The following is a 16,101-nucleotide window of genomic DNA, read 5'->3' on the forward strand; positions in this document are numbered from 1 at the left end:
TGGGGGCAAGACATGATTGCAAGAGGGACTTTACCTAACAATTGCAATCAGTGTAACCTGGCTTATTGTACCCTCAATGAATTCCCAACAATAAAAAAACAAAAACAAACAAAAAAAAAAAACACTGCATTATTCCTAGTTCTCACCATACTAAGCTGCCTTATCAGAAATGCAAATGAAAACAAACTCACTCAGATGTAAGAATTACAATTAATAGCTCACATCTGTTTGGCTTCCTAGTAGCAAGTATTAGTTCTCATATGAAATAAGATCTTCATAAGATACTTACTTTTCAGAATCAGGGTTATCCACCTTGGCTTGTTCCCAGATAATAGGATCCACACCTACCATAAAGAAAAAATGCATTGTCTATTTTTATAAAATCTATATAGAAAAGGCTTTCCTAAATTAACTCAAAACCCAGAAGCTATAAGGAAAAAGATAGTCAAATATAATCACTATAAAAATACAAATTTTTGTAGAATAAAATTCAAAGCACAGATTGAAAGGAAATATCAATAACCTATAAGATAAAGAATACAAATCAGAAAGGAAGACAAAAGATCTAAGAGAAAACGAGAAAAGATACCAAAGGGTAATTCACAAAAAATACAAACATGTAGCTAATAAACATAGAAAAAGATGTTCAACTTTAGTAACAATCAGGGATGTGGAAATTGAAATAAGTACTGATTATTTTGCCATCAGTGGCCAAAAAAAAGAAAAATAACATATTTCCTGTTATGAATATAAATGGTACAACTTTCTTTGAAAGGCAATTTGACAATATCTTATAATATTGACTCAAAATTTCATTACCAGAGACCTCTTCTAAAGAAATACATACCCTTCCGAATGTATTCTAAAACATATTTATAAGGATGTTAATTGTGTCAATATTAGTTTATAATAGTGAAAAGACAGAAACAACTGAGAAGTAAAGGTATATCCATGGAATACTACGTAAAAGAGTAAGATTTATCTACATGTCCTGACATGAAAAGTACTAAGAAACAACGTAAGTAAAAAGGCAAAGTGCAGTAAACGCACAATGCAGAACCCCTTTCTAAAGGACATGTAAATACACTTACATTTAAAACTACAGATAAAGGGCTAACAGAGCACCATAAATTATTAATAGTAGTTACTTCGGGGGAAGGGAAGTAATGGGGATCTATCACATTCCCTTAATTTTAATCTAAATATGCCAGTTAGAATTTTTTTTTTTTACAATATGGACACATCCAGGTTTTATTTAAATCAAGAGATAAGCTAGAAAAAAGAAATCAAGATATTACTAGTGAATTACCTTTGGGTAGATGGATTATAGACTACGGACCACTTTAGTTCATCATTTCTCAAAATTTCTAACAAACATATTAGCTATATAGTAAAAAAAAAAAAACAAAACTAATTGAATTCATACAAATGTTCAAAACTATCCTAAATAGGTAGGCATGTAAAAAGCTGACACTAGTTTTATTTACATTAAAAAACCAACATCTCCCAAGACAGAGGGAACATTTAGTTCTAAATCTCTCATTTCCTAAACTCTGTGACTCTTGAAACATACCAGCAGGAGGGTTCTGTAAAAGCTGTTTGATCTGTGCAGGAGAAAGTTCTGTTCTAGTCATAGAAAGGGTCACCCCAAGTTGCTGCAATTGTGTTTTTACATTAGCTTGTTCAAAATGGGCATATAAAGTTGTAGCTGGAACTCTTCTTGAAGTACCATTTGGAGAACGCTCAACAACGTAAATGACAACTTCTGTCCTAAAGGAAAGATAACCAATTTATCAAATATGGAGCATATAACTCTCGGCAACAAATCTCAAAGCAGTATGTAATTTTAGAAGGGTGTAAGATGAATTAAAAAATGGTTGCTTCAGAAGGGAATAAAAATGTTTTCTCTATAAATACTGGAAAATAAGAAATCTTTACTTAATGTTATGTTCACTTATAAATCAAATGAAAAAGTTAAAATGACGGAGGTAAATAGTTTGCTTAGTTGCAAAGTCATATATAAATATGACTTATTACATTTTCCAGAGTTGAAAAGTACTTTGGAGATTCTTTTGAAACTCTGAGATTGCTCCTCTGCAATTAAGTTCAAGAAGTAAAATCTGATTCCGTTATTATATATCATTAATAAAGATTTCCCAACCCTCAATACCCCACAGTAAGCATCTTGTCACTATGACATTCGTATACATAGAACAAGGGAAGCAAAGCAATCCTACTTATCCATGAATAAACGTGAATATTAATCAGTTAATAAAACTTCTCAATAATGTTTTTGTGGTCCTCAATTTGCATACAGCCATGATAAATGTTTTCTTCCTGGTTGTAAATGAAAATCTAAGAAATTACTAGCATCTAATAAGTTAAGAAATCCAAATTTTTTTTTTTTTTTTTTTTTTTTGTAGAGACAGAGTCTCACTGTACCGCCCTCGGGTAGAGTGCCGTGGCGTCACACGGCTCACAGCAACCTCTAACTCTTGGGCTTCCGTGATTCTCTTGCCTCAGCCTCCCGAGCAGCTGGGATTACAGGCGCCCGCCACAACGCCCAGCTATTTTTCTGTTGCAGTTTGACCGGGGCTGGGTTTGAACCCACCACCCTCGGCACATGGGGCCGGCGCCCTACTCACTGAGCCACAGGCGCCGCCCAAGAAATCCAAATTTTTTTAAGAAAGCTTTTGAATACATGTTTTTATAAATATTGAATAATCACTAGCTGAGAAAAAAAATTCTGCTCTGAGATTTGTGCTTCAGCAACAAAAACACTACTGATCCCTATCTTTGGACTAGGGCACAGAAATAAACAGTATATTTAATGTATACTTACTGGTCATCTGGCAATGTTTTGATACCCTCTACATTTACAGTAAGGGTTTGGTTTCCTCCCAAAATTTTATGCAATGATTCTACCAACTGCTGTTGTTGGCTTCGAATATCTGTTTCTTTTTTGTTGAAAACTAAAACCACTAGCCCATCTTCATCTTTATTACTGGGCATACAACTATAACCTACTGCCTGTGGAATGACAAAATAAACATTATAAAAAATATGTACAGATCTTAAATCAGGTGTTTAATATTAACAGCTTAATATCTGCTAAGCAGGAAAAACAATGTCTTTCCACCACTCCATGCCCCAGGAGCTCATAAAATTATAAAGAAAAATACTGTACCCGAGAATAGCTTAAACTTGTAGAGTGAAATTAAAATTTCTTCTTCAAGGCCTGCATGGTGGCTCATGCCTATTATAATCCTAGCACTCTGGGAGATTGAGTTGGGCCGATCACTTGAACCTAGGAGTTCCAGACCACCCTGAGCAAGATCAAGACCCCATCTCTACTAAACATAGAAAACGTAGCCAGGCACTGTGGTGGGTATTCAGGAGACTGAGGCAAGAGGATCACTGGATTCAGGAGTACGAGGTTGCTGTGAGGCAGGCTGACACCACAGCACTCTAGCCTGGGTAATAAAGTGAGACTCTGTCTCGGGGGGGAAATTTCTTGTCCAAGAGAACAACTAAAGAGCTTTCTCCTCTATAAAATTTTGATGTGCATTATTGCTGAGTGTTTCTGAACTGCTGAAACAACTCTGAGACTATAATCCCAGCAACTTGCGAGGCTAAGTATTTCACTTGAGGTCAGGAGTTTAAGACTGGCCTTGGCAACATAGTAAGACCCTGTCACAAAAAAATTAAAAGTTGGCCAGGCACGGTGGCACATGCCTATGTTCCCAGCTACTCCAAAAGCTGAGAAAAGGAGGATTGCTTGAGTGAGGCTGCAATGAGCTATGGAGTGAGGTTGCAATGAGCTATGGAGTATAAATGCACTCCAGCCTGGGTGACAGAGCAGACTCCAACCTCTAAAAGAAAAACGAGAGAAAGAAAATCAACACTGCCTATGTCATTGTGACTACAACGTAATTTATTTCACTATATAGATAGCTCTGACTTATGATGGTTCAACTTATGATTTTACTACTTTATGATGATGTGAAAGCAATATACATTTCAGTTGAAATATTTTGATCTTTTTTTTAACTACAGATTTGTATTATTATAAAATAGATGATTTGTGTTAGATGATTTTGCCTGACTGTAAGCTAATGTAAGTGTTCTGAGCACATTTAAGATAGATCTGGTGTATTTAATGCATTTTGAACTCACAATAGTTTCAATTTATGTTTATCAGGACATAAACCCATTATAAATCAAGAAGCATATGTATATCTGATCTATGGAATCTTAAACTAAGTATTAGATATATAAAGAAGTGGCTTACACATAATACTGTTAGAGTAGGTAATGACACTGTCAATTTATAAATACTGTAAAGAATGTATCATTTTATGGTTTTAGGTAATATAAAATTTTGTGAAACAGGTTTGTTTCATATGTTCATTCGTTTCATGTTATGTACAACTACACCTTTCTAAAGAACTGCTCTTTTATATGGAATCCTTTCATCCCTTGTCACCACTTACACACAACTTTAAGAGAAGTTTAAATTTACTCAAGTGTACATTATGCATTTTACGTATGTTATACACTAGCTTTTAAAAAAGAAAAAATTTGTATCACCATTTGCAACTACGTCTACTGCCTTTTACATGTTAAGTCACTGAACAAAATTACTAAATTCTGAACAAAATTACTAAATTCAAGTACATGCACTCAAAAGATATACTTTCTTTTTGTTAGAGTGATAAGACAAAGAGATGATCTCTGAACAAGACAGGTGGACCAGTTTTTGTCGTTTAGCCATTTTCAAGGGTCTACTCTTCAGCCCTGAAGCTACGAACACAGGTTACAGATACAATGATTAGGTTTAAGCAACTGACACAGGGCAATACATTAATTCATTATGAAAAAAAAATCCATCACCAAATGAACCTAAATACCCTCACTGGCTGATGAATAGATTTTCTGAAGAGTCAAATCAAATGAAAAGGTTGTTTAGTAGGCAAGGAATCTGAACAAAGAAAATGGGCTATACTGTCTTAATGACTTTAGGCCCAGCTATAATCGTGGTAAAAGATTATACATGCCCAGGAGAATTCCTGTCCACTGGTTAGGGTATGCTTTCTTGGCCAACAATAAACGAATACCACTAAATTCTAGTTTTGGATCTCTGCTGTGTAAGAGCCAAGCAGATCATTCCCCTTCTGTTAATATTTTCTCTTCAGTTTTAAGTCACACCTTTCTTCAGTCAATTTCTAGTTACTTTCAACCACACATTTATAAAAAATGACTTTGATTTTATAATTTCTATACATAAAAAAAAGTATAATCATACTATGTTCAAGGAGTACTACAGAGCCAAGCAATTGTTTCCTTGATATTATTTTAATCTAAATATCATATTCTTACACACACTTTTTAATTAAGGTCAAAAATAGTGTCAATACCTTAAATCGGCAAAAGGGATTTTCTTGTGTGAATTCCACTGGTGGAATGTTATTGTTGAAATATCCTTTTCCTGTTCCCCAAAAAGCCTGCAGTTGATTCCATTTTGCCAAAATAGCATCTCTCTCGTCTCCCAACAGTGTTGGAGCAGAAAGAGCACTCGCAGTGTTTATCAGCTGGTTGGACTGGGTAGGAGCTTGTGTAGGTTGACTGAAGAGACCACCTAATGCTAAAACGCACCCAAAATTAGTATTTAAAAACCCCAAACTTAATCAATTCAAATCATAGACAAGGTAGGCAGAATAATGGCACCCCAAATGTCCATATTCTAATCTACAGGACCTGTAAATACGTTAATCTTACATCACCAAAGGGCCTCTGAAGATGTGATTAAGCATGCTGAGATGGACTGTTACTCTGATTGTCAGGTGAGCTCAACATAATCACAAGGTCATTACAAGTGGAAGAATGAATTCCAAATCAAAATGAGGTTTGAAGATGCTATCCTGCTGTCTGTGAAGATGGAGGGGGCCACAAATCAAGAAATGCAGGGAGGCTTAAGGAGCTGGAAAAGGCAAGATTCTTCCCTAAAGCCCCCAGGACAAAGTACCACCAACACCTTTTGTTTTAGCTCCATGAAACCCAATTCTGGACTTCTGACCTCCCAAAAACTATAGAATAATAAATTTCTATTATCTTAAGCCACTGAATTTGTGATAATTTGTAGCAATATGAACCTAATATACTAGAATAAGCCTTATAATATTAAACTTGCTTTTCTAATGATCTATCTTAATGCAATTAATTCCATTACCAGAACACAAATTAGATACAAAATATTAGACCTACTCCTCAACCCCCCCCAAAAAAGAAGAAAAAAGGCATGCATACAGACACAGAAAAGTAAAGTTTGTGAAATTATAGGAGTACTTTTTAAAAGTACTTTATTGCTCTTATATATGTATAATAAATATAAATTGGGAAATATAAAATAAAAATAACATAAAAAACACTCATATCAAAACCAGCTTATACTTTTCCTTCTAGTATAAAAAATACATGATGAAAAGAACAAATGAACTAACTTTCAGCATTCTAGGCTAAAGCTGTAGAAGGTTGTGTAACTTTGGGCAAGTCACTTAACCTCTCTGGGTTATAATAAACTTCACTAATGGAAAGGAAGGCAAAGTTCTTAGGGCAGCTAAATTAGTTCCCAAAGTGTGACTTAAATAAGTATCCCAGTACATGAAATTATAGCTATCAAGCAACAGCTAAGTAACTAATCAATTTATATAAGAAAACATTTTCATCTGATGACCTAATTATATCAAAAATAAAATCTGGTGCTGGTATGCCTTTAACAACTCACAACACCTTCATATCTTGTTTTTTAACAAGAGGAACAAATCTAAGGCTCAGGGCTTAAAGCAAAAGTATTTAGCCAGAATTTATTAACATTACTGTATTTTCTTTGTACTTAATTTTAATTATCTTTTCTTTACAGCTTTAATACTGGTTTTCCATTTATAGCAACAATATAGATTTTTCTTTGAAAACAACTATGTATAGCTGGCATTGTGGTGAGTGCCGGTAGTCCCAGCTACTCAGGAGGCTGAGGCAGAAGGCTCGCTGGAAACTGGGAGGAGTTTGAGGTTGCTGTGAGCTAGACCCATGCCACGGCATTCCACCTGGGGCAACAGAGTGAGATTCTGTCTTGAGAAAAAAAAAAATTTCCATTGTCTACATAAAATAACCATTTAATATTTAAAAATAAATTGATTTTAAAGAAAAACAATCCAAATGGCATGTAGATAAGGTAAAATCATGAAGACAGTACCAAAATGAGTTTTAGAACACTGCACTAGATATTTAAGAAATTCCTGGGCTCTATCTTCCTCAACTTTTAAATGAGATGATTAACTAATAATCCACCGATTTACATTCAGTCTCCCCTTTTCCACTTAATTCCATACTGAATTATGACCATACTAATCCACTCCAAGTTCACCAGCTGGAAGTTACTGATGAACTCACATTACAAGATTCAACACAGACTCTTGCCAGCCTTAGTGCATTAGGCGTCTTGCACCTGCCTACATTCTTAGGGTCCTTGTGCTGTTGATTATTCCTTCAGCCCCCAAAGGAAATCTTCAACTTCTGTTGAATACACATTCTTCTTGCAAAGCCGTTCTCCCTCAGATTTCCTGACAATAAAGTTTCTCATGGTTTTATTTATTTATTTATATACAGTAGAATCTCTGTGAAAGTTGCCCCTAGGCACTGTACCAAGTTGGTCAGCACACGGAGGTGGTCAATGAGGCCTACTGTATTGATGTGTATATGTGGTGCATAAGTCTGTGAAAATTAGGTCAACTTAAGGAGGTGGTGAGTATGAGAAGTAGTCAGCTATGGGGGTTCTATTCTACATAAAAACATTCATTCACCTTAATTCATGCAATAAATATTTACTGAGTACCTGCTAAATGTTAGGCATAGAGCTAAATACTAAGGATACAGCGGTGTACCGGGAAGATAAACAGCATGTGAAAAATCTCTGTGAAGTGGAGGGAAGATGGGACGGCAATAAGCAGTGCTGAACAGCAAGGGAGAAAAACAGACCAGGATGCCAGGGCAGTGGGGGTCTCTCACTGGCCAAAAATGTGACAAGGTGAGCATCAAAACGAATAATGAGTGTAATTAAATGACACATTTATTAAAGCACATGCACTTAAAATGGTAATTTTTAAAAGTAAAGATCAGGTCTTGCTCAATGACTCAATCTATCATCCCAGCACTCTGGGAGGCCAAGGCAGGAGGATCGCTTGAGGCAAGAAGTTCAAGCAGGGCAATATAGCAAGCCCCATCTCTACAAAATAATTAACAATTAAAAAATTAGCCTAGCATGGTGTCACACACCTGCAGCCCCACTACTTGGGAGGCTGATGCAAGAGGATTGCTTGAGCCCACGGGTTCGAGTTTACAGTGATTGTGCCACTGCAACTCCAGCCGTGGCAAAAGAGTGAGATGTTTTCAAGGAAAAAAAAAAGTAAAGATCAGAATTATCCTAACTCTTGGACACCATTAGAAATAATGAGGCCATTATTAATCTTCAATGACTAAGTAGGATGGAATTTAGCCAATCAAGTTACCTAAAAACAAACAAATAAATAAATAAAAGTGATTTTAAGAGGTACCAGACTGTGGAAAAGTGAGGAGAGCACTACACAGGGAGTCAAGGAACTTGAATGCACGTTCGTGTACTTCCTAAGAGGGATATGGATAGTCATAATCTCTTAGTTTCCTCTCTACCCCCACACAATGGACACAGCAACAGTGCTATTTCAGAAAGTTCTTCTGAGAACTAGTGAGTTAATCCACACAGCATCAGCCCTGGAACCTACAGCCATACCAGCTAATAAGGAAGCCATCAAAGACTAATACCAGACTTGCGTCAAAAGAGACTCGGGAGCCAACTTAAAGAGGCTTACACTGGCCTGAGATAGAATAACTTAAGCATCAATAAAAACAATGCAATGGATTTAAAAAAAAAAAACAAAACAGTTTGAATGCTTGAGTACTGACATAAAAAAACTGATTACCTTTGGAAAATGCTAGACAACCAACTCTTTATTCTGAAAACTGGTAAAAGGGAAAGAATCAACTAAACAGATAAGGTGAAGTTTCTCTTTATTGAAGTATTCCAGAGAATAAATGGAAAAGGAACTCCATTGTGAAAACAGCACCCTTAATTCCCTAATGAATTAATGGATCTAGGTAATGATCACCAACGGGTGCTAACCTCACACACACACAAAAGACAAGCAGACATATGCTTCTTGATAAAGAACACAAATACCTATACAATTTTTGCAAACAAACAAAAAACCAAACTATCAATAGTAATAAGCCCCTACATACAATCCAATTGTTAAGAAATAGAGAGGACAGAAGAGTACGCTAAACTACACCATAGGAACACAACTGCTAAAGTCTCGACAGAAACACACCGTAGGAGAAATGATCTGCTTTCTCCAAAAAATTAAGAGAGATAAAAGGGGAATCTATAGTGATGCTAGACAGGCAAACTGAATACTGTCTACACACTCGAGTGACAAAACTATAAAGAAAAGTAAGGAAATGTTCAGCACGAAACAGGGCACTGTAGTTCCTTTGATGGGGAAGTGTTTGAAAAGAGAATGGTGGTGGACTTCAAAGTGGCAGGGTCCATCTCCTGATGTGGGTGGGTAATGGTTACAAGGGTGTTAAAATTATGTAATTCATTAAGCTGTACTTTGCAAAGTTTTCTCTGTGTTATTTTTAACCAAAATTTAAGGGGAATGATCCTAAACAAAAAGACCTTACAATCCTAATCATGACCCTTCGTCTCCTCTCCTGCTGCTATCATACACACACGAGAAGAAGCTAATGAAATCATTTGCAATGTATTTATAACTCCTAACAAAAAAAATGTAAAGTATTTCAAACAATACACTCAATGTTAGCTATTATTGCTACAGTTCTATATTTAAAGATGAAAACATCATACTTACTAGTTTGCTGCTGTTGCTGCTGTGTATTAAATCCTCCAAATCCCAGTCCAGTTCCCAAACCAGTACCTAAGCCAGTGCTAGTTCCTGTTGTTGTGCCAAACCCAGTTCCAAATCCAAACCCTTTGTTCTGAGTGCCACCAAAGAGTCCTTTGAAGGAAAAATTGGAATTGTGTAAGTTAAAAAACAAAGCAAAACAAACAAAAAAAAAAAACCACACCAACTAACCTCTACCTCCTTACTTCTACAAATGACTTGAGGTGGCTTCTTACCAGTAGTGCCTGTGTTAGTCGGGGCAGAAAAGCTGAATGCAGAACCTGTGGTTGTAGATGTTGTCCCAAATCCTCCAAACCCGCCTAATTAAAAAAGGATATAAATGGAAAAGAAAAAAATTTTTGTATACATGAAGGCATTTTCTTTTTCAAATAATATGTAATTAGATAAATATAGTTATCTAATTTTTCCTTTCTCTACTTTCAAGTTTTTAAAAAAACTATACTACTAACCATGATGTCAACAGTTACAAGAAATAAGCGACCAGATATTGAAGATAGGAATATCACAATGCTACATACCCTCTTCAACTAGAGTGATTAACATTAACAGCCCAGAAAACATGTTAAGCCTATCGCCTTAAGTCTAAAATGACTTAACTTTTAGAGTAGGGATTGCAAATTCAAATGCCTACAAAATTTAGACTGATAACATTAGTGAGTATACTGTTACTGACAGGTGGAAGTATTTACAGAAAGCAGTTTTTTAAAAATAGCTGCACTTCCTAAATTACAGAAGAGTGGTAGTTTAGTAATGTCACATATTTCTGTTTTTTCCCCAAGAGGAATAGCAAAGCTGGATTTTCTATGTATAATTTATTGGTTTTTAAACCCTAGGTCAAATATTAAATATTTTTTGGAACTGATTCAACTGATTTAAAAATACTATGCCAAATATGTCATGTTGGCAGACTTGTCACCAGTTGGCAACCTTGGATCTGACAAATTAATTTATATCTACATTAGCTTACATTTCTACTTAGTCTGTGTCAAGACTAAGTAACTTTCAAAGGAAACATACCAGTATACTTACCTTTATACAACAAGAATGTGTTTCTTGAAGGAAGAGATAAAGGAAAAAAACACAAGTGGAGGCAGTGGCAGGAACGTGAGCAGGGTTACCACAGGCCTCTGTACCCGTTTGGCAACTCCAACAAATTTTTAGATAAGTCTAGAGATGAAATTAAGCTTAACCATATCTAACTTGACATATAAATGGAATGCTAGCCAATCTAAAACTGTTTTATTATTATTTGTAACTTACTGTCAGTCTTTAGCTGATTTTCTTTTGGCCGGGGCTAGGTTTGAACCTGCCACCTCCGGCATATGGGACCGGCGCCCTACTCCTTGAGCCACAGGTGCCGCCCTTTAGCTGATTTTCAATGGGGTGTCAAAAGCCTTTCAAGGGAAATGTTTGAACCATAAATGCTAAATTATGCCACAGGTTTTCTGGGATTCTACCTTTAATCTGTTTCTGGTATACAAAACAGATTCATCAATATTGTAACATAAAAGATAAGAAAAAAACCCAATCATTTAATGTTAATCACATAATTCTGACTTGGATAACTACTCAAGAATATACATGTTGCACGCAGACAACCAAATAGTCTATTTATTTGCAGGTTCTACTGCAGTACTGTGAACTGTAAAGATTTTGATACAAACCATCTAAAGTATTAAGCATTGCTATTAATCTCTTTTCATTACCCTTCACTTCCAAGGAATAACTATAATATAATCCAAATTGGCTACACAATAAAAACATGAGTTTGTATCTCTTCATGCTCCAAACATCAAAAATGTTTTATTACTAATAACAGATCAGCAAGCATACAAAATAAAACATAAAAAAATTTTTTAAATAATAATAAATAATAAAAATAAATAAATAAAATAAAATATAAACAAGAATTTCTATCAGCCCTTGACTGAGGGTTAATTAACACATAAAAAGAAGTCAAAAGAGGTGTATTACCATAACCCAAAACTTAACAATGATAACTCCAAGTGAACATGACATCAAGCAAATACCAACAGGTTTATTTATTGGTGTTGAATTATGAGTTGAGAGGCTTTATTCAGAAACACACAATTCAAAATAAGGTTTCTGTTTTACCCAATGCCAATTTTAAGCAAACAAGTAAAAGTAAACATACTAAACAAGGGATAGTTAGTTATATGTAATCACTTCAGATAGAATATTTTACCTTTGGCAATTTCAAATATTCAAGCTGTTTTCAACTCAGGGTAATATTCACATTGCCCTAATAAATGAATGAACACACCACCAGACTTCCCAAGTAAGTTTTAGGGAATAAATGATGTTTACCAAATGCATATAATTGGCATGGGCATGAGAGGCATAATGTAAGAGGATATGAACGATAGATTCATATACGAGCAGCTGAAGAACCACATTTTTCTATAGGGTCATTAAATGTAAAGCACGCATAAACCTATATAAATTTATATATATATATATATCTCCACTGTAGTTTGTGTTTTGCAAAATTTTTAATTAGTTTCAAACAATCCACATAGACACGGAAATCTTCATAATTATCCTCTTGAATGTAACAATATCTGGCCCTACCTTTTAGAACTCAATGCTATCTGACAATAAATTAAGCTGCGCTGAGCATTTCCTAAAATCCAGGAAGAATTGGGAATTCTTTCTATAATTACATATCTTATGTATCCTAATCTGCTGAATTGACCAAAGAAATACATTACCATCAATATTATACAGGTTAAAAAACAAGACGATTATTGCTGTTCGTATAAGACTTGTTTCTCTCTGGAAACACAGACAATAAAATGAAATCCCAATGAAAGATGCACGAAAATGACAAATGACTTCTGGAGTCCAAGAATCCCAAGAAAATAGGTGAGTTTATATTTATATTTTATATTATTATTTCTAACAACTTAAAGGACATATTCTATCCAGAATTATAATCCAAATTTTTATCATTTGGAAGATATATTCTGTTCAATTAAGTATAAATTTAACAAGGGAATATTATAACTTGCAAGACGTCCCAAAACCACCTTTTAAGACAGTCAAAACTTGATACCAGTGGTTTTGAGTCGACATAAGGAAATGAATTTCCTTTCTTTGTTAGATAAATCACTGTTCTCTCCCAAACTCCAGGAATCATGAAATATTCTTGGACTCCAGCTCCCAACACTCATTACACATACAACCCGCAGTATCTACCTGCACTTGCCAGACTGTTACCAAAATTGAACGGAGTCGCCGAGGTAGTAGAAACACCGAAATTCCCAATATTAAAGTTCACTGCAGGATTAGCAGTTAATCCGAAACCCCCAAAATTAAACCCACTGGCGGTAGAGTTGGCAGTCTCAAGCCCACCAAATCCTGATAGGCGTGTAGGCAAAGAAACAAAATTTTTAAAAGGGAGAAAGAGAAGAAGAAGAAAAAGAAAAGAAAGCAAGATAAGGATTAGAAGAATCAGCAGAAGGTTTCGCAGAAGTGAACAAACCTGACTTTACTCCAAACGAATTAAGAAAGCAGAGGAGGTGGGGACAGACGCTAGGAGCAGGAGCGAGAAGTCCCACAGCTAGGACCGCAAGGGGCCGGGCCGAAGGGGTGAGGACCAGAGAGCCCAGGGCAGAGCCCCGGGCTCCCCGGCCGTATTCCGCCGAAGCCCGCAGCGGGTGCCCAGCCAGCCGGGGTCCCCGCCCGTCTGGGAGGCTGGGGTGGAGAGGGAAGGGGAGGTCTCAGGAAAGGGGAGAAGGGAGCAGCCTTCAATCTGAGGCGAACTCCGCGGCGGCGGGAAGCGAACTGCGGGAGGACAGGGTCCCGGGGAACCAAAGGGCTTAAGCGATCTCGGGACTGGTCCTTGAATACCCCCGCGGCCTCCTCAGGAGCCGCCTCGGCCCGTTCTGCCGCCGCCCGCCCTTTTCCGAAGCCCCAAAGTCCGCGCGCGCGCGCGGGAGACCCCAGGATCCCCAAGCCGGAGGGTCTCGAACTGAGGGGGGCAGCCCAGACGCTTCTTTTGCCCCGGCGAAGGTCCGGGGGGGAATCACTCACCCGCGGGGGCCGCGGTGGCTGCAGCGGTGCCAGATGTGCCCGAGGGAGCCCCAAAATTGAAGGCCATGTCGCGAGACAGACGACCAAAGAGCCGCTCCCGCGACTCTCGGCGCGCTTCTCTTTTTGGTCCGGCTGGGAAACCGCGCAGCGGCTCACCGGGTTCCGCCCCTCTCCAGCCCGGCCAGCGAGGCTGAAGGGCGGCCCGGCGCGGGGGTGGACAGTGGTGAGGGAACGCCCCGGGCCGCTCGCTTCCGGGCCTTTATGGCTTCACGTGGTGGCCGCCTCACAGTCGGAGAAATGCTGGGGAGCGCGGCTGTGCAGCCTGAGAGCTCTGACGGGTGCCGAAGGCGGTTCTCTGGGAAAAGGGCTGGGGCTGAAGTTGCTGCCGTGGGGATCCGAGCCGGCGGCTGGAACGTGGGAGTGGCGCGGACCCAAGATGCGCCCCAGCAGGGGGCCGGCCGAGGCCACCAGGCTCCGACGGGGTGTGTTGGCGCCCAACCCGCACAACGAGTAGGTGAAGCCGCAGCGCCAGAGAGGAGGCCTGTTGGAAGACTTCAAAGGGAATGAAGAGCAGCAAATGTCCTGTGTGCCAAGCGCTCTTCTAACCATTTTACAGTATTTCAATTTAATCCTCCACTATTATCCCCATTTTATGGAAGCGAAAACAGGCATGGGGGGCAGGCTGGATCCAGATTCCAGAGAGTCTGAACTCCTAACCACGGCATTGTAAGTAAGTGCTGAACAGGACGGGGAGAATGTTGAGGCAGGCTGAAACCTGCCGCCGCTTTATATGTGTAGTATCATTTAATATTAAAAAGAACCTAACAGAAGAGATTCTGTTATGACCCTTACTTTACAGGTGAGATGAGAGGACTGACATTTAAAATACTAAGCAGCTCGCCCTGAGGTCACTTTTCTGGTAAGTCTAGAGTCTACTTTTGAACGCAGGTTTCTTGACTCTAGAAGCTCATTTATAAAAATTACCCTTGTGTTAAATTACCTTGTAGATATGGTAAGGATTTCAGACTGTTTTCTTTCTTTTTTGAGACAGAGTCTCATTATGTTGCCCTCGGTAGAGTGCCGTTGTGTCACAGCTCACAGCAACCTCAAACTCTTGGGCTTAAGCGATTCACTTGCCTCAGCCCCCAAGTAGCTGGGACTCCAGGCGCCTGCTACAAAGCCCGGCTATTTTTTGGTTGTAGTTGTCATTGTTGTTTGGCAGGCCGGGGCTGGATTCTAACCTGCCAGCTCTGGTGTATGTGTCCGGCACCCTAGCTGCTGAGCCACAGGCGCCGAGCTTGTTTCTTGATGACAATGGAAAACTTTTATGGGTCTGAGGCAGAGAAACTGGGATTACAGCCATGAGGCACTGTGTCAGAACAGGAACTTTGATTTAGCAGATAGCCTAGTGGTTAAGTACTTAGCATACCTTTAAAAAAAAATAATCGATTGGTAAGGAAAACCAAAAATTAACTTACAGAATCTGCCACAGAGCCCAGGAATTGGAGGTACAAAATACCTTCATAAATTGAGGGTAAGGGAAGTTAAAATGAAAAAATGAGAGGAACTGGTTGAAAGTCCATTTAGGTAGTTAGAGCTCCCCAAATCCCATGCTGACTTAGTGAAGCCAAGTGATGCTTCTTCCCCACCATAGAAGTAGAATGGAGGTTTATTCTCTACAGTGATTCGAATAGCACTGTCTCTAGACATGGGGGCCCCAGACATTACTGAGAGTGGGTAGTATTGTACTGAATACTACAAGATGGAATGGGTGTGCATGTGAGATACCGAGACGCCTCATCTTCTACTGCTGTCAGTGCCTTGGCAAGCCTGGCTTTTACCCTCCAGGCAGACAACTGGGAGAATCTTCTATGGCAGAAATGACTACTAGTAGAGAAAAGACAGAATTATCTGATACCAGAAATTCCCTAAACAAATAGTCTGGCCCAGTTACTTCATAGCAGTGGTTCTTACCTGGGAACAATTTGAACTTTGACTTCCCTACCCCCAGGTACGTTCGGCAATG

At 38.3% G+C, this 16,101-nt stretch overlaps 1 protein-coding gene across 2 annotated transcripts in view; it reads right to left on the reverse strand.

Moving 5' to 3' along the window:
* NUP54 (nucleoporin 54) overlaps positions 1-14,243 on the reverse strand; it is a 29,182-nt gene extending 14,939 nt beyond the window's left edge. Inside the window, exons 1-8 of one of the 2 annotated variants that reach the window (XM_053586965.1) lie at positions 14,076-14,199; positions 13,239-13,400; positions 10,235-10,318; positions 9,966-10,112; positions 5,418-5,644; positions 2,843-3,030; positions 1,574-1,770; positions 290-344 (exon numbers count right to left, since the gene is read on the reverse strand). In XM_053586965.1, the coding sequence (XP_053442940.1) occupies positions 290-344; positions 1,574-1,770; positions 2,843-3,030; positions 5,418-5,644; positions 9,966-10,112; positions 10,235-10,318; positions 13,239-13,400; positions 14,076-14,142 (1,127 nt within the window). In that variant the 5' untranslated portion in view covers positions 14,143-14,199. Of the gene's footprint in view, positions 1-289; positions 345-1,573; positions 1,771-2,842; positions 3,031-5,417; positions 5,645-9,965; positions 10,113-10,234; positions 10,319-13,238; positions 13,401-14,075 lie in introns of both variants that reach the window. The other variant, XM_053587045.1, reaches the window with a different exon arrangement.
* Between the last annotated feature and the right edge of the window lie 1,858 nt (positions 14,244-16,101).

This window comes from Nycticebus coucang, chromosome 1 (assembly GCF_027406575.1).
Source record: "Nycticebus coucang isolate mNycCou1 chromosome 1, mNycCou1.pri, whole genome shotgun sequence".
Classification (NCBI taxonomy): domain Eukaryota; kingdom Metazoa; phylum Chordata; class Mammalia; order Primates; family Lorisidae; genus Nycticebus; species Nycticebus coucang.